Here is a 27,412-nt window from a genome sequence, read left to right as displayed (position 1 = left end):
TGTAGCTATAGCAAAATTCAATTAATTCACTGCCACTTACTTACATGAACAAGGATTTCTGGTGCTTATATATTATAAGAATAAAAGATGAGCTGAATTTATGCCAAACGCTGTTTCATGTGAGCAATAAGAACTCCAGTCATTTCTAAAGAATTAATTTTTTAAAGCCTCACTTATTTCATTAAAAGATGCATTTCAGTGACATTTTATCTTTTTGTTTAACAGATGTCAAATTTCCTGGTAGACTTTTGCAGCTGAGTGTATAATTCAGTGGTTGGTAGAGCATATGTATTGCTCTGGATTTGATCACAGGCACCGCACACACACACACAAATAGTTATGTTTTGTTTCCTAGTAGATATCACAATTCTCTTTGATAACAATAAGAAACTAACACTACTGACTTCTTGTAATGTTGGCAGATAAAGATTAAATTTTAACATATGATCATATTTTATACAAAAAACATTTGGGGGGAAATATTGGGATTTGAACTCAGGACTTTAGATTTACTAGGCAGGCACTCTACTATTTGAGCCTTGCCCTCAGTTGTTTTTGCTTTTGTTATTTGTCAGATAAGATTTCACTTTTTGCCTGAGTCAGTCTGGACTATAATCCACCTGGTTAAGCTTCCCAAGTACTTGGGATGGTGGAAAATACCACCATGCCAAGCTTTTTATTGGTGGAGATAGAGTCATCAAAACTTTTTGCCTAAGTTGACCTTAAACTATGATCCTTTTGATTTCAACCTCTGGAGTAACCAAGATTACAAATAATAAGCTACCAGCTTGCTTGATTATATGAAAAGATTAGATTGATTAAAAAAATACGTATCTCAAGAAAAAATGTGCATTTACTTAAGATTCTGTTAGGATGCAGGATGGAAATGACTTCAAGGAAGAAGACACATGGTCTAAAACTCTGCCTTCAGAACTATAATGGTTCTTGGAATTTTACATGAAGGATGCTGGGCATTGAAATGCAGTGATATTCTGATGGTTTGAATTATTTTTAAGATGATGGATTTATTTAAAAATTCTAATATTTACAACACAGTAGATCTATTGTGTTACAGTGGCAACCATTTTTACTTATGGTAGAAATTTTCAAATGTTATTTGAAAATGTAAGAGAAATGGTTGTTCCAAATTATTTGGGAGTATATAACATATTGAGATGCATCATGTTTGGTAGGTTACATCACTTGATCAAAAGTGCTTTCTCCATTTTCCCCAGTACCTACAACATAGAACACTGTAAGGCTGAGATGAAGGGCAGGCATGGTTTATCAGTTTTTGGACATGAATCAGTGTGGAATGGGAAAATGTTTTGTCCTACTTTGATATATGTTTTTTCCTGGACCATATAAACTTAGTAAAAGTGGCTTTCAAGGACCCTCTCTTTTTATGACCACAAAAAAGCAACATCACAGGATTCATTAGCTAAAATTGATTTTTTGAATTAATCAATTAAAAACATAAACTGTGCTTCAGTAGTACATGCTTATAATACTAGCTACTCAGGAGACTGAGATCAAAGGATCATGGTTCGAAGCCAGCCTGGGCATGCAAGAAACTCTAATCCCCAATTAACCACCAAAAAAGCCAGAAGTGGAACTGCATAGTGGTAAAGTACTAGCTTTGAACACAAAAGCTCAGAGACAGTAGCCAAGCCCTCAGTTCAAGCCCCAGGATCATCACAAAAATAATCGTAAACAGAATCATCCTAAATTAGGTATTGCCTGACTTGAAAAGTATTTACTTGTGGTGTGTGTGTGTGTGCGTGTGCACACACGCACACGCACACACATGCGCTGCTATTGGGCTTGAACTCACAGCCTGGGCACTTTCCTTCACATTTTTGCTCGTTTGGTGCTCCCCCACTTGAGCCATAGCTCCACTCCCAGCTTTCTTGGTAATTAATTGAAGATAAGAATCCTATGGATTTTATTGCCCAGGCTGGCTTTGAACTATGCTCCTCAGATCTCAGTCTCCTGTGCAGAAAGGATCACAGGTATGGGCCACTAATACCAGCTAATATTTACATTGTGTGATTGAAATTTTTTTTATTGCATTTAACTTGAGGTACTCAAAGTCCTTAGCATTTTTGCTTTTACACTTATGAAAGACATATATTAGATATATTGTTGTGGCTATGGAAGGGCTAATATTCATTTAAAAATCTCCATGTCTATTCATTTGGAAGTAAATTAAATCATGAATCTATATTAGGCTTCTGCTAAATAAAAAGTAGAAAGCATGTTTTCACATTAGCAAACATCTTGCAACAGTAACTTTTGAGTTCACAAAAGGTTGTGAACCAGCCCATTAAATAACTTAAAAATAATGGTGGAGGAATCTCCATACTGCTTTCCAGAGTGGCTGAACCAGTTTACATTCCCACCAACAATGGCTTTTGGCCACATCCCTTCCAACATTTGTTATTGTTAGTTTTCATGATAAAGGACATTCTTACTGGGGTGAGGTGGAATCTCAATGTTGTTTTGATTTGCATTTCTTTTATGGCCAGTGATATAGAGCACTTTTTCATATGTCTCTTGGCCATTCTCATTTCCTCATCAGAGAAGTCTCTTTTAAGTCTTTAGCCCACTTGTTGAGGGTGCTGGTGGTTCTTTGCGGTTTTGTTTTGGAGGAATTTTTTTGTTAATGATCCTCTTGTATCCCTTCCTGTGGTTGTACTCACGCTATCACTGTATCTCAGCTGAATACACTAGATACTGTATGTACTGGTATTAGAACTAGGGAAGTGAAAGGGAATATCAAAATCAAGAGACAAAGGATAAAAAGACAAATGACTCCAAAAGCAATACTTGCAAAACCATTTGGTGTAAACCAACTGAACAACTCATGGGGAAAGAGAGAAAGGGGGAGGGAGGAGGTAACAAACAAACAGTACAAGAAATGTACCCAAGGCCTAACATATGAAACTGTAACCTCTCTGTACATCAATTTGACAATAAAATAAACAATAATAATAACAAACAGAAAAAAAATAATGGTGGAGTCCCAGAGGACCCACAGAAAATGGCAGGAAAGGAGCAAAGAAATACATTCTGCCTTTTTTTAAAGATGCCTGAGCTGTAGCCAGTCACAGGTGGCTCACACTATAATCCTAGATACTAAGGAGAATGAGATCTGAGAATCATGATTTGAAGCTGGCCTCAACAGGAAATACCATGAGATTCATCTCCAATTAACCAGCAAGAAAAGTGAAAGTATGGTTCAAGTGGTAGAGTACCAGCCATTGAGGGCAAAAACTATAGGACAGCACCTAGGCCCTGGGTTCAAAACCTAGCACTAGCACTACCCCCACCCCCAAAATTGATGAGGATATGAAAGGTCTTCCTGCACCATTTTCTCAGTGGGAAATGGTTAAAGCATGTTTATGCTCATGGGGCTCATTGTTGGGTCCAGCCAAAAGAACCCTGAATTGGGTGGGGGTGGGGGGGGCAACATGAGAAAATCGGTGGCATCTGATTCCAACAAAAGTTTCATTCCCCTCTGCTTTCAGGCATTTCAGAAATTGCTTGGAAATCCATGCCAATCCAGGCTGGCTTTCCTGGGAAATTTTGTTTGTAACTGTAAAGCATTGTTGCTCTGACAGCTCTCCCAGAATTTTTTCCAGAAAATTGCTCACAGTTGTTCACACAGCCTGAACTTCCTCACCCCCAACAAAGAGTTTGCAGGTACAGCAATGTCTTGATGACTGCCACCCCCCACCCCTCCCCGGGAGCAAGTGTGATCAGAGTCAGGAACCATCCATGGCCAGTCTGCTTTGTCCAAGCCTGGACCCCCTCTCTCACTCCTGTCAGACTTGGTATGTTTGCCCTTTCAATTCCTTGACTCTCAGACTCGACAAACCCTCGGAAGGTTTCCTCACCTGTAACAGCCCAGCTCTGGTCTGCCCACCTTTGACACTAGCACAGATGGGCCCTGACCAAGCCACAAGCCTAAGGGAAGATTACCCCTGAGAAATTGAGGGCCTGCCTGGGCAGGAGACCACAGAATTCTGTGTTATGCATCTTTTCTTATTTTTTAAAAATTATCTTTACATAGTTGTACAAAAGAGTTTCAATTCAATATGTCTGTTTATGACATCTTGATTGATATCACCCCCTTTCATAATGCTCCCCATCTCTTTCAGCCCCACCCCCCCTCAATTTTCCTAATTCCATGTTCATATGTATGCATTGAACATTATGACTACATTCACCCATCCCTCCTTCCTCTCTTCATTTGTCTACTCCTGCCTTTGACTTTGACCTCACCCTCCTGCTGGATACCACAAATTCCAGCTTCATGGTATTGATTTTGTTAAACTCTTAAGTTAGTTGTTCACAAGAGTTACAGCATTGGAATCTTCTCTTCTTGCATACATCACACTTTACTTAATATGTTTTTGTATATATGCATATGACCCTGTTTACATATATATTTGTAATTTAGATATCATTTCCACATGAGAGAAAACATGCATCCTTTTGTCTCTCTGAGCCTGACTTACTTAATTTAACATTTTGTTCCAGCTCCATCCATTTCCCTGAAAATGACATAATATCATTCTTCCTGATGAATGAGTAAAATTCTACTGTATGTATACATATGTGTGAATATACACACACACACATATATATATATATGATTGTGCAAGTGCCCTTACTGTATCCTGGCTTCTAATCGTTTAGATAAATGCCCAAGAGTGGGATTGCTGGATCATAGGGTGGTTCTATGTTTAGTTTTTTGAGGAATCGTGTTACTTATTCTTTAAAGGGTTTAGCACATGTGCCCTGAATCTGTGACTTCTCACATTAGGTTGACTTAAGGCATCTCAGTTGGGTTAATTTAGGCCACTGCTTCTCACTATTTTTTTCTTTTTTGGCCTCAAAACCTCTAGAGAACCTAAGATAAGCCCAGATCTCTTTTATAATCCCACAGCTGGCTAGTAAAAGGGTGGAGACAGGATCCCTCTGCCCACTACTGTTGGGGATTCATCTTGTCCTTAAGGGAAGAAGGACAATGAGAGTGCTCCCGAGACGCCGCCCTTCACCCAGCCCTGGGGCAGTGTGGAAGTGAGCCACACCTATCTCCTTCTGGGTCCGGAACCAGAAGGGATAGCTTTGAGACCATCCCCCACCTTGCGCCAGTGAGCACATGTGCTCCCTTTTCGCGGGCTTTGCCCAGAGGACGGTACTATGGGAAGTGACTTAGCCCATGAGGGAGGTCCTTGGGAGCTGCTCTTGGATGGACAAGTCCACCAGCCTATCGCCAGCTCATGCTCAATCCTCGTCATCATCATTATATTACTGTAAGCCCCTCCCAATTAAATCAGATTGCTCTCCAAAGCGTCTCCGAGATCCGTCTGCACCTGGCTTCCTTGGTGGGTAAGGAGGGAGGAAAAGGGGATCTCGTTCAGCCACATGCACTTTAGGCTTGCCCGTGTCCCTTGGCTCCACCTTGGCCGCCCGCGGGTCGGGCGCCCAGGGGAGAGGGTGAAAAGGGGAGCACTGATAAGGGAGTAAGCTGAGCATCCCCGCACCAGGGGAGGTAAATATACCCCGGCACACTACAGATGCATCAGCCTTTGTGGGGTGTTGGACCAGGAAAACCTTGTCCAAGAAGTCAAAGCACTCCCAGAGCCAGGTGGGGGGCTGGTGGTTCATACCTGTAATCCTAGCTACTCAGGAGGCTGAGATCTGATGAAGATTCAAAGCCAGCCTGGCAGGAAAGTCTACGAAACTCTTATCTCCAGTTAACCAGTAAAGAGCTGGAAGTAGAGCTATGACCCAAGTGGTAGACCAGCAGCCCATAGTGTAAAAGCTATGGTAAAGCATCCAGGCTCTAAGTTCAAGCCCAAATAGAGTCACATAAAAGAAAGCAGGAATGAAGGGAAGAAGGGGAGTGGTAGTAGGGAGGGAAGAGAGAAAGAAGAAAGGAAGGGGATACCTCCAGCTGAGATGATGGCTATAGGGAGCATAAAGACTCCTGAAAGGAGAGGGAGTGGGAGGAAAGGAGCCCACTGATCTATGTGTGTGCACCAGTGTTTATGTTGTGTACTGCATAGCCATTCTTTGAGGGAGGGGCAGTCTTTCCCTTCATCAACTCAGTTATCAATGAACTTAGACTGGACTCTAGGTATAGTCGCAAGGCCACATGGAATTGAGGACCTGAGGATGGCACTCAGAGCTGATGGTGGCCCTTTGGGCAACACTAAACACCCTCTACCCATACACCACCACTACCCAGGCTGAGCCAAGAAATTGTTCTGCTGGGATTTGAACTAAGGTCTTTCTTATCTGGAAGCTTGGTGCTCTTTTTCATTTTGTCATCCTGTTTATATACAACACCACCGTGTGTAAGTGAGTGTTGACCTACTTGTTCAGTGATGATGGTCAAAGATAAGAGACAGTAGGCTCACCCTGTGGGCTGCCTAGACAGTTGCCAGTAGGTCAGTTCTGAGCTAGTGATTGATAGCCGGGTGCTGATGTGTAAGGGCCAAATAGACAGAGGTGACAGCTTATCAGCGACCATAGGTAGGAAAGTTCTGCCTGCCATTAATCCATAGGCAGTTATATCTTCCCTAGTCCAACTACTAGTTGGAATTTGCAGCTGGGTATGGTGATTCAGACCTGTAATACCAGTACTCAGGAGATAGAGGCATAGGATTGAGAGCCAGAGACCAATCTGAGTTACACAGTAAGACCTTCTTAAAAACTGACATGTTACATTGGAACCCCTTTATACAACTAAGTATAATTTTAAAAAACTAATCAATTAAAACAAGTAATTAAACAAATTAATTTTAAAAGCTGGGAAGGAAGCTGGATATACAAAGGCATTCATGCATTCTGTGCATCACCTTGTGTTTGTGCTTCTAAGCTCCCCTTCCTCATCTTGTTCTTTCCTTTTGAGCTCTTCTGTGACATGCTTATTCTTTTAAATGTTTGTTCTGATGTTTACATTACTATTCAAGATGTCCTATAAACCTACACCTAAAGAGATCTTCCTTTGGTTTGTTAATTACACACTGTTAGCCTAGTGTCCAGGTAGAATGTTGGTGGTAGTGAGAGTGGTACCCAGTAACACCATTGAAGTGTGCCCATGACAAGGGCGTACATTCAGGCATTCAGGTCAGGCATCCGAGGACCATTTCTGGAAGGGGTAACTTGGGCTCAAAGTTCAGAGGAACTGAAACAGAACAAGTTCTTATTTCCTGAACTAGGAAGAACAGTGATTAATTACATCCTATGTTTTGAGGAGTCTCTTTCCATATTAATCAGCAATCACTCTGATATATGGCTACCTAGAGGTTTGTATTCCTATCATTCAACTCTAGGAAGAAAGATTGGGGAGATTTTAGGAGAAATCTAGAAAACTCAGGGAAGAAAAACAAAACAAAAAACCAACCCAGTGACCTCACACTACTTGTCTTTAAGGTATCGCCAAACAGCTGGATACAGTATACACCTGTAGTGTTCTCCTTGGAAAACACTAAATTGTTAGCATTGGATAGAATTTGGTTGTGATAAAGTTGAATTTCATAGTAGCCTCTGCTGCAGTGGATCAAGAAATGCTCAGGGCCCAGAGAAACAAAAACATGGATACCTTTTATTGGGCTTCTGATTTTACCTGAAGCTTCTCCTCCCCGGTTCACCTCTACTGTCCACCAAAACTTACTCTATCACCTGTAAAGGAAAGAGCCCAATGCAAAGGAATAGTGCCATTAATGCTTAAGATCACATTCCAAATATAACTCTGAAAAATGTGTCTGAAGTTTCCATGTTTATTATGTTGCTTTTAAAGATGTCTAATCGTTCATACTGTTTAAAAAATAATAAAAACTCCTTAGCTGGGTGCCAGTGGCTCATGCCTGTAATACTCACTTCTCAGGAGTCTGAGATCTGAGGATCATGATTGGAGCCAGCCCAAGCAGGAAAATATGTGAGATTACCTGTTGCCTGTCAAAAGCCAGAAGTAGAGCTATGGTTTACATGGTATAACACCATCCTTGAGTGAAAAAGTTAAAGGGTAGCACACAGGCTATGAGTTCAAGCTCCAGTACCAGAACTTCAGGTAAACCAGAGGTTTAACAATTTCATTCACCACATCATTCATCACTTTGATTACTTAAATACTTCTAACCCATAGCCTTATAGAGATGCATATTTAGTGGTTACTTAATCAAATGCTCAGTTTTCGAGGGAAATTTGCTTTCGTGTATGCATACACATAGGCCCTTCTGACTTGTGTCCAGAGGAGAATGAGAGTCTTCTTCAGAGTCCCTAGAAGTCCATCCACATTTCCCAAAAGTCTGTTTGCTGTTGTTCCTGCTAGGCACTGTGGGACCCGAAATGGTTGTGCTGACTTGCCCTTGCCTGTCTTGTCCAGTGAGCCTGCCCCTGGGGACTGGCAGCCACTGCAGCATGGACGGAGTCCCCCAGCTGCCACTGGAGGCTGAGGAGACGGGCTCTGTCGGCAGCTGTTTTGCCTCGGAGGACACGACTGAGGACTCAGGGGTGATGAGCTCCCCCTCAGACATCGTCTCTCTGGACTCACAACATGACAGCCTCAAATTCAAGGATAAATGGGCCACAGACCAGGAGGACTGCAGTGACCAGGACCTGGCTGGAACCCCAGACCTGGGTCCCCAAAAGAGCCCATCATGGGAGAGAAATGGCTCTGGCAGCTCACATCCGAGGTAAGTCACAAGGATGTCACCCACACTCATCCCATGTTCTCAAGGAGGGGGACTTTGTCACCGCAGCTGGGTTACCATCCATGCATCAGATGCCTTCCACTGCAGCCCCCATTCTGATTTGGGGGTTTCTCATCTACCAAGAAGTGTTCCTGCTGGGTATAAATAGACCAGTGCATATAAGTAACATATAATGACATTTCATGCAATTGCTGCTGTATTCCTGTTCTACTTTTCTACTCAACAGCCTGGCTGTTTTGTTTGATTTTGTTGTTGTTTGTGCCAGTACTGGGGCTTGAACTCAGAGCCTGGGTGCTGTCCCTTTAGCTTTGGTGCTCTTCCACTTGAACCACAGCTGCACTTCTAGCTTTTGATGGTTAATTAGAGATGAGAGTTTCATGGATTTATCTTCCTGGCTAGTTCATTCCTCATATCTTAGCCCACTGTGTAGCTAAGATCACAGGTGTGAGCTACTGGCACCCTGCTAAAAGCATTTTTTAAGACATATCCATAATGATACATTTTCTATTTTTTTCATTGATAGATTTTTAGATTGCACTGGAAACACCAAGTTTTACATACACACACACATGCACACACACATACATACACACACACACACTTCTGTTACCATGCAGACAATTTTCTAGAAAAGAAATTATTAGGCACTCAATAGAGTGATCTTCAACTTTATGGAATATTGGGACATTACCCTCCAGATCCTGGCCTGTGGCTTCCTGTCATTCCACATTTGGGATTAGTAAGACATGTTTAGCTGTCATTTGGCAACTCATGTGACTTTAATTTATAATTCTGTGATTAGTAAGGGTGAGAATCTTCTCTTTGTTAACAATTTGGATTTATTTTCTTTGATAGTTGCTTTTTTGTATTCATGGTTCTTTTTGCAAAGTTATGTTTACTTTTTAGCATGTTAGTTTCTCCCCTTGTCTGTTATTTTTTATCGGAAGAGTCTCTAAGCTTGTGGCTTGAGTTTAACTTTGTTTTTGTTAATTTGTATAATAATTGCCCTTGTATATATGTGAGGATGTGGTGGGGGAGGGGGGAGGCAGTGCTAGGTCCTGACCTCAGGGACTAAGTCTGGAGCTCTACCACTTGAGCCACGCCTCCACTTCTGTATTTTTACTGGTTAATTAGAGATAGGAGCCTCATAGACTTTGAACTGAGATACTCAGATCTCAGCCTCCTGTATAGCCAGGATTACCAACACAAGCTACCCACATCTGTCAGTAAGAATGTTTCATGTGTATGATCTTTTCATGTTTAAGAGATTCTTTCCTTTGACCTAAGAGGCTCAGTAGTCTGAATTTCTTGTAAGGGGTGTTCTCTGTCTGGGGTATGTTTTCTAGTGTGATATGCATCTTTTTTTTTTTTTTGTCCTGCATCTTGAACTCAGGGCTTGGGCACTGTCCTTGAGCCTTTGTGCTCAAAGCTAGTGTGATACCATTTTTACTTCTGGTTTTCTGGTAGTTAAGTTGAGATGGAAGTCTGGTGGACTTTCTTACCAGGGCTGGTTTTGAACCATGAACCTCAGATCTCAGCCTCCTGAGTAGCTAGGATTACAGGCTCCCAGCACCTGTCTATTTTTAATCCCACTCCTCTTCTCCCACTGGGAGGATGTTAAGTTTCCACCTATGGATCAGTCTGTGCACACATTTTTCTGTGCTACTCTGCTTCATTTCATCATCTTTTATAGCAACACCATGGCTCTGGTTCCATGTTTTTCATTATACTATTTCCCTCTGTGTCTTTGTCAATTTTCAGATAAGTTTAAACAATATTATAGAAATATTAGTAGAAATAAGGTTAGAAAAGGAACTCCTAAGTGAATAACCAAGTGAATGCTATTGTGTGTTGTTTTTTTTTAATGTTTTCTCCAAACCTGTCACCAAAAACACACAGATCCTAATCTGGTTATTGAAACTATATCACTATTTTACTTCAAATTATTTTCTTTCTTTTTTCTTTCTTGCCAGTCTTAGGGCTTGTACTCTGTGCCTAAGCCCTGTCCCTGGCTTGTTTTTGCTCAAGGCTAGCACTCTACCACTTGAGCCATAGTACTCACTTCTGACTTTTCTGTGTATGTGGTGCTGAGGAATTGAAACCAGGGCTTCATGCATGCCAGGCAAGCACTCTACCACTAAGCCACATTTCCAGCTCTTACTTTGAATTATTTTTACCCAATATTTTATTATGAGCACTGACTGCCCCAGGTTATACATATTCCCTAATAACTAAAAAACATAAAAGTAACTGGGCACTGGTGGCTCATGTTTGTAATCATAGCTACTCAGGAGGCTGAGATCTAAGGATCAAGATTTGACACTAACTCAAGCAGGAAAATGTGAGACTTTTATCTCCAATTAATCAACAAAAAGCTAGAAGTGGATCTGTGACTAAAGTGGTAGAGTGCTAGCTTTGAAGGGAAAAAAAAAAACCTTCACAGACAGCACCCAGGCCCTGAGTTCAAACCTCAGGACCAGCACCCAAAAGTAAAATAATGTCCAATCTTAGAAACAGTTGCTCCACCTAGCTTTTATGTCATCAGAAATTAGAAATCAGTCACCTATCCTTTCTACTTCTACCCCTGATGGTTCCCTCCATATGTGCTTCTTGGCCTGTGACATTTGCAACTATGAGAGTAGATAAAAATTACATTTCCCTTTCAGTCATTTAACACAAGAGATGTCTGTTTCTGCTGTCAACTTCATACTTGTTCCTTGCAAGACCCTTGCATGCATTTGAGCTGCAGCTAATACTGCTCACACATTCTGAACACATGCCCCAACAATACTGTGTATAGGACACATGCTCTGTTTTCTCTGGCACTGATCTTGATGTGAAATCTTGCTGCTTTTTCTTCAGATATGAGAGTGAATGATCTGTGGCCAGACCTAGGATAATCCTTGGATCTTTGGAACATGATACTTTATCAATGTATTTTTCTGCCCTCATCTCTTAAGGTGCCACCAAATTTGACAATAGTCTCATAGTTGGAGAGTGTTTTGGAACCTAGAAGGCAAACAGTGGACTCCCTGCTGCTAGCTGGGAGTATCCTTCAAGATTTCACTCAACTTTGCCTGTGATTCTTAATGCACAGACTGTGGATAATAACAGCAACCTGCCAGAGCTATCAGGGCTGGGTGGTGGAGATGCAAGACAGTACAGGCAGGACTACTAAGCAATAACTGTAATTTTAGTTACTAATTCTCTGGACACCAGTGGACACCATTCTCTGCACACCATGCTTGTAATCCTAGCTACTTAGAAGGCCGAGATCTGATCAATGTTCTAAGATCAGTGTTCTAAGCCAGCTCAGGAAGAAAAGTCCAGTAGACTCTTATTTCCAGTTAACCAACAAAAAAAGCCTGGTATGGAGATGTTGTAGAATTATAGCCCTGAGCAAAAAAAAACGCTAGTAACAGGGCTGGGACTATGGCCTAGTGATAGAGTGCTTGCCTCACTTACATGAAGCTCTGGATTCGATTCTTCAGTACCACATATATAGAAAAAGCCAGCAGTGGTGCTTGGCTCAAGTGGTAGAGTGCTAGCCTTGAGCAAAAAGAAGCCAGGGACAGTGCTCAGGCCCTGAGTTCAAGCCCCAGGACTAGCAAAAAAAAAAAAAAAAGCTGAAGAACAGCATCTAGGCCTAGGGTCAAACCCCAGCACCATTAGGGAATGGTGATACATGAATGTCCATGGCAGATCATTTTCCTTCATGAGGCTTCAGTCAGCTCTTCATTGAAATAAAGCAAAAATTATCTTGGAGCTCCCCAGCTTTGCCTGAGGTGTTATTTGCTGAAGCCAACCAGAGCAGAGAAGTCCTAAGACTCTTACCTCCAGTTAACTAGAAGGAGCCATAAGTAGAACTGTGGTGCAAGTGGTAGTGTTGTGCCAGGTCACGAGACGACCACCAAGAAGGCCACCGAGACTCAGACATTCTGAAATGCAAAAGCAAGGCAAGGCTTTATTCAAGCGAGCTGCAACTCGGGCCTCGTCCTACCCACCAACACAGCAGAGGTTAGGAGGGAGCCCCGAGCTGTGATTACACAGGGCTTATAAAGGCAAAAAACAAAGTTACAACAATCAGGTGTTCAAGCAAGCAAGATTAGGACACAAGTACAAATCTGATTGGCTCAGGGCTCGAGGCACTCTGGGGGCAGTCAGAGTTAAGCATTCCCAGCGGCTAGAGTTCTAGACCGACTGGGCCCTAATGGGCTTGTCCTGGGTTTGCTCACAGGGCTTGCTTATCTCAAGTTCGCATGGTAAAGTAGGGTTTGCGTGGTAAAGTGGGGCCTGACTTCAAAGTCTGGCACTTCATTTCCCCCTTTTTCTCTTTGGTACCTTGGGAGCCAATCATGGCTCCATTCTGTCCATTTCAATGGCTTGCATGTCTAAGGGATGATATAGAGATAAGGCATGGGCCAATAGGGCCCAAAGTAGAAGGCATGGGCCAATAGGGCCCAAAGTAGTAACCAAAGGGCCTGTCACCGTTTCTCACAAGTACAGTCTCTGTACCTCTGTTTTGCATGCCTCTAGTTTATCCTGCCTCATTTTCCAAAAAACAACTCTGGTCCCTTGGTTTTAAAGGGGGACTGATGGGTGAAGATCATCCATCTTCTGTAACTTCTTCAGGCTGACTCAGGGGCGTTGACCTTACCTAGCCAGGAACCTATAACCTTAGTCTACTTTACCAAGGTACTGCACACATCAAACTGGACAGGACTCCTGCTCATCACACTCGCGAAGTTGCTTATTCAGGTTTGGGTCCAAGTGATCTGGCACATCCCAGTTGCCTGTGGCCAGATCACATAAGTCTACTACTAAGTCTGGCCACCAGGTTCCTAAGGGGGCTTCCTTAGTTGCTAAAATAAGGGGGTCACCCCACTTTGGAGTGAGCTGCCAAAATAATTGGGAAGGCTGGTGAGGGTTAACATCAACATTAGCCAGGATAGCAAGGAAAGAAGGCAAAAGGAAAATTATAACAATATTCAGTCTTACTTTCTTTTCTTGAGGCAAAGGCAAAGCGGCTGAGTCGGGTGCTTGGAGACCTCCCATGTTCCATCACGGTAGTCGTCGTCCAGGGCAAAGGGGTCAGCTGGCCTGGCGTGGAAGCAATGAACCCAAGTGGCGATGCTATCTAGTGTCCCTTCCACCGTAGTTCTAAGGATTTGGGGTTATGCCTCCGGACGAACACCCAGTCCCCTGGTCTGAATAAATGGGGGGTAGGGACAGAAGCAGAATCATATAATGCCTTAAGTTGGGGCCACATATTCTTGTGCACGAGCTGCAAATAATCAAGTTTACACAAAAATTCAGCATCATCCAAATCAGCAAGCAATTCAGTCTGAAGGCTAGGGATAATGGGCGGGGGGTACACGTACATTATTTCAAAAGGAGTAAAGCCAAGCTGATAGGGAGAATTTTTTCCTCTAAGCAGAGCAAAAGGAAGGAGTGACACCCAGTCTGCGCCAGTCTCTAAGGCCAATTTAGTTAAGGTCTCTTTTAGAGTCCGATTCATTCTCTCTGCCTGTCCTGAACTCTGGGGTCTATAAGCACAATGCAATTTCCAATCCGTCCCCAGTGCAGGGGCTATTCCCTGACTTACTTTTGAGACGAAGGCCGGTCCGTTGTCCGACCCAATGGTGGATGGAAGCCATACCTGGGTAGGATTTCTTCCAGGATCTTCTTAGCCACTACATTCGCAGTCTCATGCTTTGTTGGATAGGCTTCAACCCATCCTGAAAAGGTGTCTACAAAAACTAGCAAATATTTGTATCCAAATTTTCCAGGTGTAATATCTGTGAAATCTACTTCCCAATACACACCTGGCCTATACTATCCCCACGGAGGTGAGCTCCTTTAGTAACTTGTTGATTGGGGGCATTGGTGAGCTGACAGGCCTTGCAATTTTTAACAATATCTTCAATAAGTTGATCTCCTTGTCTAATTTTCACTTTGGAGTGTCGGAGCAAGTCCTGCATTCTTCAGGTTCCCATGTGAGAAGCTCGGTGGATTCTCTTTTTTTTTTTTTTTCAAATTTTTATTATCAAACTGATGTACAGAGAGGTTACAGTTTCATACGTTAGGCACTGGATACGGTGGATTCTCTTAAGGATCCCCTTACCCAGCCCTTGTCGCAAGATAAGTTTCCCTTCACAAGTTTTCCACCAGTCATTGTTTTCTACTCTGTCCGGGGTTTTGTGGGCCATGGGATTTTTCTTTATCCACTCCAAGTCTTCTTGAGAATACTGGGGCACAGGAGGCAAAGCTCGTGGCTCTGGGTCTACTAGAGTCAATACTTCACTGGGCTGAAGGGCTGCTTCCTTAGCTGCCTGGTCGGCCAGATTATTCCCTCTAGTCACCGAAATCAACTCCCTTTTGATGACCCAGACAGTGCATAATGGCAATCTTTGCTGGTTCCCATAGGGCCTGGATGAGGCTTAAAATCTCCTGCTTGTTTCTAATGTCCTTTCCTTCGGCTGTCAGTAGCCCCCTCTCTTGGTATTCATGTCAAGTAGGCCTAAGGCAGGAGCTTCCGGAAGGCTTTTCTAGATTGCCTCAAAGGCTTTTTGCATCTGCTCAGTCCAATGAAATTCTGGGAGTTTTTTTTGGTGGCTTCATATAGAAGCTTGGCCATCTCAGCAAACCCAGGTATCCACAGCCGGCAAAAGCCTGCTGTTCCCAAGAACTCTGACTTGTCTGGCTGACTTAGGCACAGGGATTTTCAGCACAATCTCTTTACGTGCATCTGACAGCCAACACTTGCCCTCTTTTAATATGAAGCCCAGATAGGTGACTTCAGGTTTACAAATTTGTGCCTTTTAACATTCTAGTTTGTAAAAGCTTTTTCCTGACTGGCTGGGGAACTGATCTCTGATGACCTAAAAAAACTTACCTTTGCAGGCCTTTAACAGATCTCAATAAGGACACAATCTCAGGCCTACAAGCTTTCTTTCCTGAACAGAAGTATCAGCTTAAAATTCTCACTGCCAGTCAGAGCTTTGAGTAGATGTGGGGGTTGGGATTTTAAACTATCCTCTCATTTGACAAACTTACTCTTACTAACCGCTATCACAGATGACTGGCAAGTTCCTGCCCAGTAGACAGACATGGGCATTAGTAAGGCATGCTTATGAACTATTCTTCTAGGACTTCCTAGCTTTGATTAATTTTTGAAAGGCCAAACAGGAGTGACTCTAGGATCTGACACCATCTCTGCCATCCAAGCAGTGGCTTACTGCCTCTGGATGCTCTATCACTTTTGTCCCAGGAGGAGTGACTTCCCACTGGACTTGGACTCAGGGCCTGAGCGCTGTCCCCCAGCTCTCCAGCTCAAGACTAGCACCCTACCACTTTGAGCTCCACACAACTCCATTCCCAGCACTCTGCTGGCTGATTAGAGACAAGTCTCTCACAGGGACCTTTCTCTGCCCGGGCTGGCTTCGAACCACAGATTTCAGTGAGTCTTACAAGAAGCCACTTTACTCCAATTAAAGCAACAAGGTGGTCCACACAGAAGTAGTTTTTAAGCATGCTCTTACCTGGAACTTATTAAGGGCCAGTATTAGATCTTGACAAACTTGTAGGAATCACCTGTGCTTCTCTGTGGGCCTGCTGGAAACTCTTACAAAAAACCTACAAAGAAGCTGGAATGGCAATTAAACATTTTGTTAGCCATAATTCTCCTTTTCTCACTTTACAATAATTATTTAGGACAATTTTACTTCCAAATTTCTTATCTAGAAATGTATTCTTGATTTCCAAAGCCTTTTTACTAACCCAACACTTTAGCTTTTATCTGCATTGGAAAAACTGAAGCTCACAGGCATTCTGAAACCAGGTGTTGCCCTTTGCCTACAGGCTGCTTGTTTCAAAAGAGCCTCTTTTTTTTTTTTTTCTTCAGTCCCAGTTACTGCATGGCATGAAGACCTTTGAACTCAAATGCTAATTTTTCCTTAATGCAAGAATTACAATTAGAAATACTTATCCATTCAGCTTTCCAATATATTAGTGAGAAACATTGGCCCATTTTGCCATTTCTTCCTACATACATAGAGTTAATGAGAGTTTACTTCTATCCCCATTAGTTTAATGTATATCCTTTTATATCCAAATTTCTGACACTTAGCTCTGATTTTTTTTAATTAAACATTTTTTAACTATAGTTTCTCTTTAAAACAATGCAAGAATCCTTTAAAGCATTTGGTAATGCCCAAACTTGATGACCATTTGAATTTAAACTTAAACTCACTCAATTTTACATCATACTAACAGTCTTGAACATGTTCACACTCACACATGCACACACACATACATATTCAAAAGATCTTAAAGCACGCAAAATAAACATCGGCCATACATTTTCCAGTGCAAGAGGTATTTTGTCAATCTTACTCCTGCAACACCCAAATTTTAAGAAAAAAACCTTTAACAAATGATTTTAGCATTCTCCAGCCTCATTTTTCAGGGCTTGATAGTTTTAGTAAAACATTTTTAGCACACCAAATAATTTTCTGCTTAAGAAGGCTGGGTGGGGGTCCCCCCAGAGTTCTTTTTGTGGACGCTCACACTCTGATTGTGAACCGTTGCCTGTACATCTTTCCATTTATGCAGGTTTGACACAAAAGAGACTGTCAGACTTATAAACACAGAGACGACAGCGCTGCACCGTGCAGTCACTCCCTGCCACCCGCGAATGGCTTGGGCTGGCCCCGTGTCTGCCCCTGTCCATGGCAGCTTTGGATCAGGACTCGGGGCTGACGCCTCCGTGCCCTGGGCTGCCAGAGACAGGACTAGGCGGGGCCCTTCAGAGTGGAGGGCACAGCTGAAACATTTTCCTCAGAGTCCTCTTGTAACTGGGGTGGGGAGTATGGAGGGGGAAGCATTTCCTCCTCCACGCTTCCTCCATGCTTCCACCTGTCCCTGGAGGACAGGTGGGCACAATTTCTTCTCTTCCCTCTTGGTTTCTCTCTTGTCACCCCGTGAATACTGGGGTAGGGGAAGAAGTGGAGGAGGGAGTCGGTAAGAAAGGCCAAACCCAAACTGAAGTGTCCCTGTCAACTAGTTCCCTCCAGGTGTCTATATAGGGAATCTGGTCTAGATAGCCTGAATGAGGGGCGTCGATTAGGCTTTGTAAAATACTGATCTTAACTATATTAAAGCTCCCCTCAGGTGGCCAATTAGCTCTCTCAAAGGTGGGCCATTCTGACTTACACAGGGTGATCCATTTTTCCTCCTTAAGGGTCACACCTCGGTTCTGAGCTATTTCCTTGACTTCCCTCCAGTGAGCTAGGGTCAAATCTAGGGGGCTAGATGGAGATCCCCAAGGTAGAACGTTACTCATAGCTCTGAACAGATGTTTAGTTCAGAAGGCTAATTAAAAAAAAAAACACACAGGCCTGAGAATAAGAAAAGTTATGAGTTGGAGAGTCTCCTAGGTTGGCCCACAAGCCTCCTCCTGCTAAGCAGCAGGAGCAGACCTAAGTTGGCCCAACCTCCCGTAAGGGTGCAGGAGGAGTGGACCCAAGTGGACTCAGGTAAGAGTGGAGAGTCTCCTAGGTTGGCCCACAAGCCTCCTCCTGCTAAGCAGCAGGAGCAGACCTAAGTTGGCCCAACCTCCCGTAAGGGTGCAGGAGGAGTGGACCCAAGTGGACTCAGGTAAGAGTGGAGAGTCTCCTAGGTTGGCCCACAAGCCTTCTCCTGCTAAGCAGCAGGAGCAGACCTAAATTGGCCCAACCTCCCACAAGAGTGCAGGAGGAGTGGACCCAAGTGGACTCAGAGTCAGGGGCATCTCCCAGGGATTGCTGAGTAAGCGCGTCTGCTTCGACAACCCCTTAAAGAACCCCTTTAAGCAAAAGCAAAACAGACAAACAGACAAATTACAGGACAAGACAAATAAACAAATGAACAGCGCTGTTTCCTTACCTTCGAATTCTGGGGTCTCTGGGGGCGATCCCAGACGAGCCCCCAAATGTTGTGCCAAGTCGCGAGATGACCACCAAGAAGGCCACCGAGACTCAGACATTCCGAAATGCAAAAGCAAGGCAAGGCTTTATTCAAGCGAGCTGCAACTCGGGCCTCGTCCTACCCATCAACACAGCAGAGGTTAGGAGGGAGCCCCGAGCTGTGATTACACAGGGCTTATAAAGGCAAAAAACAAAGTTACAACAATCAGGTGTTCAAGCAAGCAAGATTAGGACACAAGTACAAATCTGATTGGCTCAGGGCTCGAGGCACTCTGGGGGCAGTCAGAGTTAAGCATTCCCAGCGGCTAGAGTTCTAGACCGACTGGGCCCTAATGGGCTTGTCCTGGGTTTGCTCACAGGGCTTGCTTATCTCAAGTTCGCATGGTAAAGTAGGGTTTGCCTGGTAAAGTGGGGCCTGACTTCAAAGTCTGGCACTTCAGTGGAGCACTAGCCTTGAGTGAAAAAGCTAAGGGACGGGGCTGGGGATATAGCCTAGTGGCAAGAGTGCCTGCCTCGGATACACGAGGCCCTAGGTTCGATTCCCCAGCACCACATATACAGAAAACGGCCAGAAGCGGCGCTGTGGCTCAAGTGGCAGAGTGCTAGCCTTGAGCGGGAAGAAGCCAGGGACAGTGCTCAGGCCCTGAGTTCAAGGCCCAGGACTGGCCAAAAAAAAAAAAAAGAAAAGAAAAAGCTAAGGGACAGCGCTCTGGCCCTGAGTTCGAGCATCAGCACTGGCATACGCACAGTTCCTCCATCAACCACAAAGCACATGACTTCAAGTCATCTGAGAGGGTGGGGCCTGCAATCAGGAGGATCATGATTTGAGGCCATTCCAGGCAAAACATTAGCAAGGCTCGAATCTCAATAGAAAAGCTAGGTGTGGTGGCTCAGTCCTGTTATCTCAGCCATGTAAGAGGTGCTAGTACAACGATCATGATCCAGGCCTCCTGGGAGTGGGGGTGGGGCAGAGAAATGCACAAACACAAGATCTTACCTACTACCTGAAAAACAGCCAAAGTAAAAAGGGTTGTGGGCCTGGTTGAAAGTGTGGAGGGCCTACCTAACAAATACTGAAATGCTCGAGTTTGGATCCCCCGAGAGACCACCAGAGACCAAGACCAATGCAAGCAGCAAAAAGAGCGTTTATTTTGGGCTAGCTTGGTCCTCCACACACTCAGTAATTTGATGATGCTAAGAGGCCCTGAGCCTAGGGCTTCCAGCTGTTTTACACATTCTTTGGGGAAGGCATGGACTTGGCATACATCATAGCATCTTTCAAGAAATCAACACACACCGCGGGAAAATTATAAAATCTAAAGCATGTTTGGCGCATTTGGTGGTGGGAAGGAATCTGGAAAGGGTCATTGGTCAGATCAAGGGACACGACACATTTAAAATTGATTGGTTAAGCCATAGGGGTGTAGCAAGGGGGATGGGTGCACAGCTGCAGGGTTTTAATTAGATACTGGAAACCACACCTGAGTGGGGGAGTTCTGGAGTAACTCCAAAACTTGTTTTTCTTCTCTGCCGGTCACTCTTATGGGTGTTTATGGTTTTTCTGAGAACTCTCTGTCCCAGGACATTTTATGGTCTTTACTGAAAAGCAAAGGGTGGGGGGTAGAGCTTACAGTAAGGTCAGTCAGGTACAGAATGGGGTCTTAGTACAGTATGGAGTTACTCTGGGCCTTCACTCTGGCTCTTCAATACTAGGTCCTGAATTCAAACCCCACTACCACCAAAATAATGTTTAAAAATTTAAAAAGCACTAAATCCAGTACACAACGAAAAGATTATATTAATCATACACATAGATATAAACAATAAAACTGTTTTGTATACTGATGGCTCATGCTCAGTATCCTAGACACTCAGGAGGCTAAGATCTGAGAACCAAGGCTCAGAATCCGCCCTGGAAGATGAGAGACTTATCTCCAATTAACCAGGGGAAAAAAAACTAGAAGTAGAGATTTGATTCAAGCAATACAGCACCAGCCATGACCAAAAAGAGCCAAGTGAGACCAAGACCATGAGTTCAGGTCCCAGTACCTGCAAAAATAAAAAATAAAAGTAACTAATCTTGATATGGTCTTTTTAAAAAGTAACTACAAGAATGTCAATTTTCTATGTATAGATAGATTTATATATCTCTTTTTTAATTTAATTTTATTGTCATGGTGATGTACACAATGGAATACTATTCTTCTATTAGAAAGAATGACATTGCCCCATTCGTAAGGAAATTGAAAGACTTGGAAAAAAAATCCTACTAAGTGAAATGAGCCAGACCCAAAGAAACATAAACCCTCTGGTTTCTCTCACTGGCAATAATTAGTATATGTCTGAGATAGTCCTAGCAGAGGATCACAATAGCCCAAATTTATACATATGAACACATAAGACGATGCTAAGTGATTTTTCATTGTTGTTATTTTTAATTTACCATGTGAAATTATATATCGCCCTTTTTTTTTTGCCAGACCTGCAGCCTGAACTCAGGGCCTGAGGACTGTCCCCGGCTTCTTTTTGCTCAAGGCTAGCACTCTACCACTTGAGCCACAGTGCCAATTCTGGCTTTTTCTATATATGTGGTGCTGAGGAATTGAATCAAGGGCTTCATGTATGTGAGGCAAGCATTCTACCACTAGGCCATATTCCCAGACCTGAAATTATATATCTTTTATCCCGCCAAAATCTATGCTTTGTCAATACAGAAAGTCTTATAAGGAGAATGAGGAATTAGACTTATCTGACATCTTCTGCTTGGGGCTCTCTAGCTTCTTGCCTTTATACATCTAGTTATCATTTTGAAACCACAGGGTTGTCATCAGAGAACTAAATTACTCCCTGAATACGCTCAGACTTTTCCACTCAGACTTTTCTTTTTCATTCATTCTGCCATTGTATACATTTCTTACAGAAACTCATTTAACCACTTCTAAACCACCCATGACCTAATAGGCTTTGAGCAGATCTTATATAAATTTCACATGGGTAAGAATCTCCTTTTCTTCCCCATACTCAACAAAAACAAAAATTCCCCAAACTCTTCTTTCTCCTGGTGCTCATGGGACAGCTTAAAGTATGTGTTCTCATTTTTCAGGGACCTGGGTGGGCAAGTGTGAGGCCAGGCAGCCCCCTTTGCTGCACCCCTCAGAACCCCCAAAGGCTGGGCACAGGAGTCACTTTCTGAGCAGGCTGAAGTCCTCAGTGCCTAATATCCTGGGAAGCAGCTGGCTGAGTGTGATTCTATTCTCTGCAGCATCTCCCACTCCCTGGGAGAAAAGAGCTCTGGCAATGTTTAGTCAGCATGTGCAGCCTGATAGAGAAATGCCTGCCCTCTATTTGTTTGCTTTACTTTCTTGGTCTTCAGCCACAACAAAGTGTCATAAGAAGCATGTCTGAAGATGGGTTGTTGGGCATAGTTGGGGGGTTGGAGAAGGAAACCCAGGAGAGAAACATCTATACACTTTTGCTTTGTGACAACATGAGACATGGCTTCCTGCCCACTGTTGACTCTGCAGTGACACATGCCTTGGGCTTTCCTGCTGTGCCCACAGGGAGCTGTCCTCCACGCCCAGAGAGCAGGCAGAGGAATCTAGTGGTTTTTACAAAGAGGAAGGAATGGATATAATCCATCAATAACCCTTTGTGGGGAAGACAGTGGGTAGGACTGGGGAAGAAAAGCAATTATCACTAAATCTCTTCCCCTGCAAATCTTAGATTGAAAGGCAAAAATACATAAATGTCTGCTGGCTTTGGTTTTGACTAGATAACCCATTCATGCAGAAGCTGAAGGCTTAGAATATGTCACCGCTGAGTTACTACACGACAGAAAGCAAGCTGCAAAAGAGATGATAGGACTCACTCTGCCCTTCCTCGGAGATGCCAGGCCCTTAAGAGACACACCAACCCAAGGCCCGACTCCCATGTGCAGGACCCTCCTGCCCTTCACTGCACAGTGCATCCAGGCTAGTCACTCTTAGTATGTGTTCCACTTTGTCTTCCTGGGCAGACAGGGTCCTAAATACCTAGATCTACACTAGAGAGCCAGGGAGGACCATGAAAGAGTGTGGATGCTCCAACGCTTGAGGTTGAGTGACAGCCACCAAGGGGCATACAGAAGAAAGAGGGCTGAGCAGGAAAGATAGAAGGGAACAGGACATTTCATGTTTTTATTGTCAGGCACTGGTAGCCCACACCTATAACCTAGCTACTCAGGAGGCTGAGATCTGAGGATTATGGTTCAAAGCCATCCCTGGCAGGAAGGTCTATGAGACTCTTATCTCCAGTTAACCACCAAAAAGCTAGAAAAGGTCTGTGGCTCAATAGTAAAACATTAGCACGCGCGCACACACACACACACACACACACACACAATATCTTATAAGTACCACGCACTAACCGATTGCGCCAATGGAGCTCCAGACACACAATATCTTTATCACTCAAGCTGTTTCCTAATAAAAACAATCCTAAAATAAAAGGATAAAATATTCACCGTAATTCCCCGTTTAGAGTATGTCAAGCTGGTTTGTTTGTTGCTATCTGAGTTTCTACCTTACCCTTTCACACAGGCACATTCTCTTTTTTATGTCATAATTATCTTAACATATAATTCTGTGTGTTGCTTTCTTCATATAACACACTAGAGGAAGCCTATAGAAATATGTAGACTGAATGATCAGCTAAGTTACTAAACTTTAACTATTTCACTAACGCTGATCCTGAAGCCCCTTCTTGGCTCCTGGATCTATTTAGTCACTTAGAAAGCAAGGTTTATTCTCCAGAATAACAACTTTGCAATGTTGGAACAGATTGTGCAGAGAATATTTCATGTCTGTACCTACTGCTGAGTGTTTTTAAGAATTCTTCACATCAATACAAGAAGCAGGAATAGATTTATATTTTCCATTTGTTGAATTATTGCCTTAAGATAAATCATTAAAATGGAGACCATTGCACAACCAATACTGTTACAAAGATAAACTGATTTTCCCTTGTTTGTTGATGTCTAGTTCCATTTACTCCCCAGTTACAATCAGTAAGAACAAGTGTGAATGTCAGATCTATTTTAGCTTCATTAACTCAAAGTGGTAATTGTTTTGTAGCTCAGCATTTATAAAACCAGTGACATTTTTTAGATAGTAAAGTTGTTTTCAGTGCTTCTTAATATCATTCTTATCGAGGTCTAATATGGTTATGTGGTCATGCATATACTTAAAAGCAAATTCTTAAAAGTAGCAGTATGTAATTGTAATTAGCTAAGTTTTAAGCTCTCTATAGTAAGAGTTAGCATTTTAAAAGTTCTAAATTTGGGTTATATGAATATACACACAAATATGTTAACTAAACAATGGTATATGCAAGGGAGAATTCGAATGGTATAATTCCTTTGAACAACTATACAGTCTAACAAAATGAATAACAGGAAGCTAGAACTTGAGGTGGTGGGGAAGTAAGGAGGGTAGATAAGTGAAGAGAGGAAAGGTGGGAGAATGCAGTCATAATATCCAATGGAAATAGGTGAAAATGGAACTAGGAAATTTGAAGGGATAACCAAGGTTGGGGGAGATGGGGGAGGGTAAATAAAGGGATGATATCGATCAAGATGCATTGTACTTATAAATTGACATACTGAATTGAAATCACAGCTACTTAAAGATTTTTTTAAGTTTTCTGTTTTCAATCTCAAATACTATTTCGTCTGTCAATTTCCTTTTTTTCCTCTGCCATGTATTTTACTAAATGTTTAAATTTATTCCATTGAACTTCATGAAAGAAAAAAAAAACCTTAGCAAAATGCATTCAGATCATTAAAAAAGTCCAAAGCAATAGGAAGGACATTTGCACATCTCTTGTGGTCCTTATAAATTGATCCACACGCACACACATCTTCAACCAGCCCCCTTTGTCTGGCCTGTCAGAGGATATTAGCTGAGGCTGATCCTGGAGCTAGTCCCTGGCTTCCGCATGGACATAGTCACTAAGAAAGAAAGGCTCATTTATCAGAATAAAAACTTTGCAGCGTAAGTAAGGATTGTGCAAGGCATATTTCATGCATCATTATCTGGGCCCGATTAGCAATGAGGGAAATTTGTCCTTAGTGTTAACAATCAGCTTTTACTGAAGATAAGACAATTTCCATAGACATGTCCCTGTGTTTTCTGCACAACAGGAAACCAAAGGCAAGAGCCCCTGCAAAGACCGTTTTCAAATTGTTTTGGCAGTAGTTGTCTCACAGATGTCACTGTTCCTCTGACGCAAATACAGCAAGATTCTACTGTCCTAAGCACCCGGGCTGCCATCTTCAGGGATGCCTTGTCTGGGGGCAGACATGTCCAGGATGCCTGGTTGGCAAAGTGTGTCCTCCTTACTAGGGCCTTAAATCCTAGTGAAATTTTGCCCAGTTCTGTTGGTCCCTCTGTACAGTTTCCCCATCTGTGCAATGATGATTGTATATACCACCCACCTTAGAAATAACTTGTTGTGATTATATAAAATTATACTAATGAACACAATCCAGAGCCTAGCATATGAGACTATGTTGTTGTGGCCCAAACGCATAGTCATTAGGCCCATGCTTCTGGGAGCTTCCTCCTGCTGGGTCTCTGAAAACATTTCAGGGAAAGACACAGGAGAGGAGAGTCAAGAATGAGAGCTATTTCTGTTCATACTGTGACCTTTGTCATTGTCTTATGTATTCAAGGGAAGAACCTGGAGAATAGCTCATTGAATTATTTGATCAGGTCCCCCAAACTCCTGTTGTCCCCTCCATTACCCACCTAGTACAGGAAATAATCTGGAGTGTGAAAAGGAGACATATCCCCAGATCTATGAGAGAACTTTATTGTGGCATGAGATGTTTCCTTTCAGGATGTGGCAGATTGGTCACTGCTCAGGAGGGCCCAGAGGAGGCATGAACATGTAAAGTTGCAGGATTCAGGAAGATCTCCTGCGCTTCTTTCCAAGGGCCTCTTTGTGCAAGGCTCTGTGTGCCAGATAGCCTTCATCCATAGGACTTTGAGGAACACCATGAAATAGCTAAATTCTCAGGAACAGCTCAATGAGTCCTAATAGGGCACGTTAACTTGTTCTATTAAGCATGGTGAAGCTTAGACCTCTAGATACAGACTCAAGTGTAACTATGTGTGGTTATGGGATGCTAACATTGACATATTCTAAATATACCCTGTATTATGCACATCACACTCCTACAGATAGCTCCAAACATACCACCGTATTATCATACACAGCACACATGACAAATAAAGCACCACACACACAAGTCAAATAACGTAGTCTACATATGTACACACTCCAAACTCACCATATGCCATGTACACAGCACACATGCCACAGACAACATACCCACACACTCACACATACACAACCCAAGCAAACCATATGCCACACTCTCCCCACACACATCACATGCAATCTGTGTCTCAGTAGTTCCAAGGACAACCATGGTCTGACTATCTGAAGCCTGAGTTTGAACATGGGTGTCCTGTCCTCGTATTTCTGATAGTATTTTAAGTCAGTGACAGCATAAATACATGCTCTTCTTTTCTCATCTGTCATCTCTAGAAATGAGAATGCCATCATTCCCTCAAATGATGATGAAGATCTATTAATTACAGGGCAGTTCCATAGAACCCTGGCAGAACTTGATGAAGACCTGGAAGGTAAGATGCCACCGCTTAGTATTTTGATACTTCATTGTAATAATAGATACTGCTGGTCGTTTTTTCTGGGTATACTCTTGTATAATGAAATGGCAGAGATGTCTTCAGACAAATGTGAAGCTCCATGTGGAGAGAAGCCTAGATGGGAGACTGAGCTCTCAGGAGAGCTTGGCCTTGATGGCAGAGCGGTCTTCATGGACTATTCTTCATAGGATCTGTAAGCAGTATTGAGGAACTGTCTGAATGACTGCTTAGAATACAGTGGGACTAATACTAAATTTTCATATTGAAAGGTATTTTAAGCCACACACTGGTGGCTCATGTGTGTAATCTTAGCAGTTCAGGTGTCTGAGATCTGAGGATCACAGTTCAGAGCCAGCCTGGGCAGTTGAGACTCTTATCTCTAGTAAACTTCCCAAAAAGCCAGTAGAGGTATGGCTCGAGTGGTAGGACACCAGGCCTGCAGTGAAAAAAAGTAACAACAGAGGCTAGGCTCTGAGTTCAAGCCTCACTACCAGCACACACACACACACACACACATACACACACACACTCCACACAGATTAACACTCAAATGAGCTATAGAAAAACAGATGGCACAAAGAAAAGAAGGTATCTTTCTGGGTTCACAACTCTTTACTTGCTAGTACATGGCAGTGGGAACAGCACAACCTTTTGTCCTGAGTAAGCCCATTGATCATTGATAATGGAGCATCTCAAGGGATTTCTGTTCTATTGATATATTTTTAGAAAATAATACTGTAAGGCCAAAGCAGATGCAAATGATTTCAGTAAACAAATAAGTCTTTTAAGCAAAGGGCATATTCTTTTCTCTAAGGCACACAGTGAAAATTAAGTAGAAACTATATCTTGAGCGTATCTGAAAGAAGAAAACACACCATAAAACTAGTCAGTAATATTTGTCAGACTTGCTTTCTGGTTTCTTGTCCTGAGTGTAGGGTTAGCAGATCTGGGGATCTGAACCAGCTATGCAGGGTCCCACAGCCTGTGGCCACATGACCTACTA

At 42.9% G+C, this 27,412-nt stretch overlaps 1 protein-coding gene across 7 annotated transcripts in view; it reads left to right on the top strand.

Moving 5' to 3' along the window:
* Cobl (cordon-bleu WH2 repeat protein) overlaps positions 1 to 27,412 on the top strand; it is a 224,887-nt gene that overhangs the window by 182,921 nt on the left and 14,554 nt on the right. For all 7 annotated transcript variants that reach the window (XM_048339579.1, XM_048339577.1, XM_048339583.1 and 4 more), the window contains 2 exons: positions 8,405 to 8,714; positions 26,288 to 26,385. In XM_048339579.1, coding sequence (XP_048195536.1) covers positions 8,405 to 8,714; positions 26,288 to 26,385 — 408 coding nt within the window. The remainder of the gene's footprint in view (positions 1 to 8,404; positions 8,715 to 26,287; positions 26,386 to 27,412) is intronic.

The sequence above is a fragment of the Perognathus longimembris genome, chromosome 2, assembly GCF_023159225.1.
Source record: "Perognathus longimembris pacificus isolate PPM17 chromosome 2, ASM2315922v1, whole genome shotgun sequence".
Lineage (NCBI taxonomy): Eukaryota > Metazoa > Chordata > Mammalia > Rodentia > Heteromyidae > Perognathus > Perognathus longimembris.
This window is presented reverse-complemented; position numbering and strand designations above follow the sequence as displayed.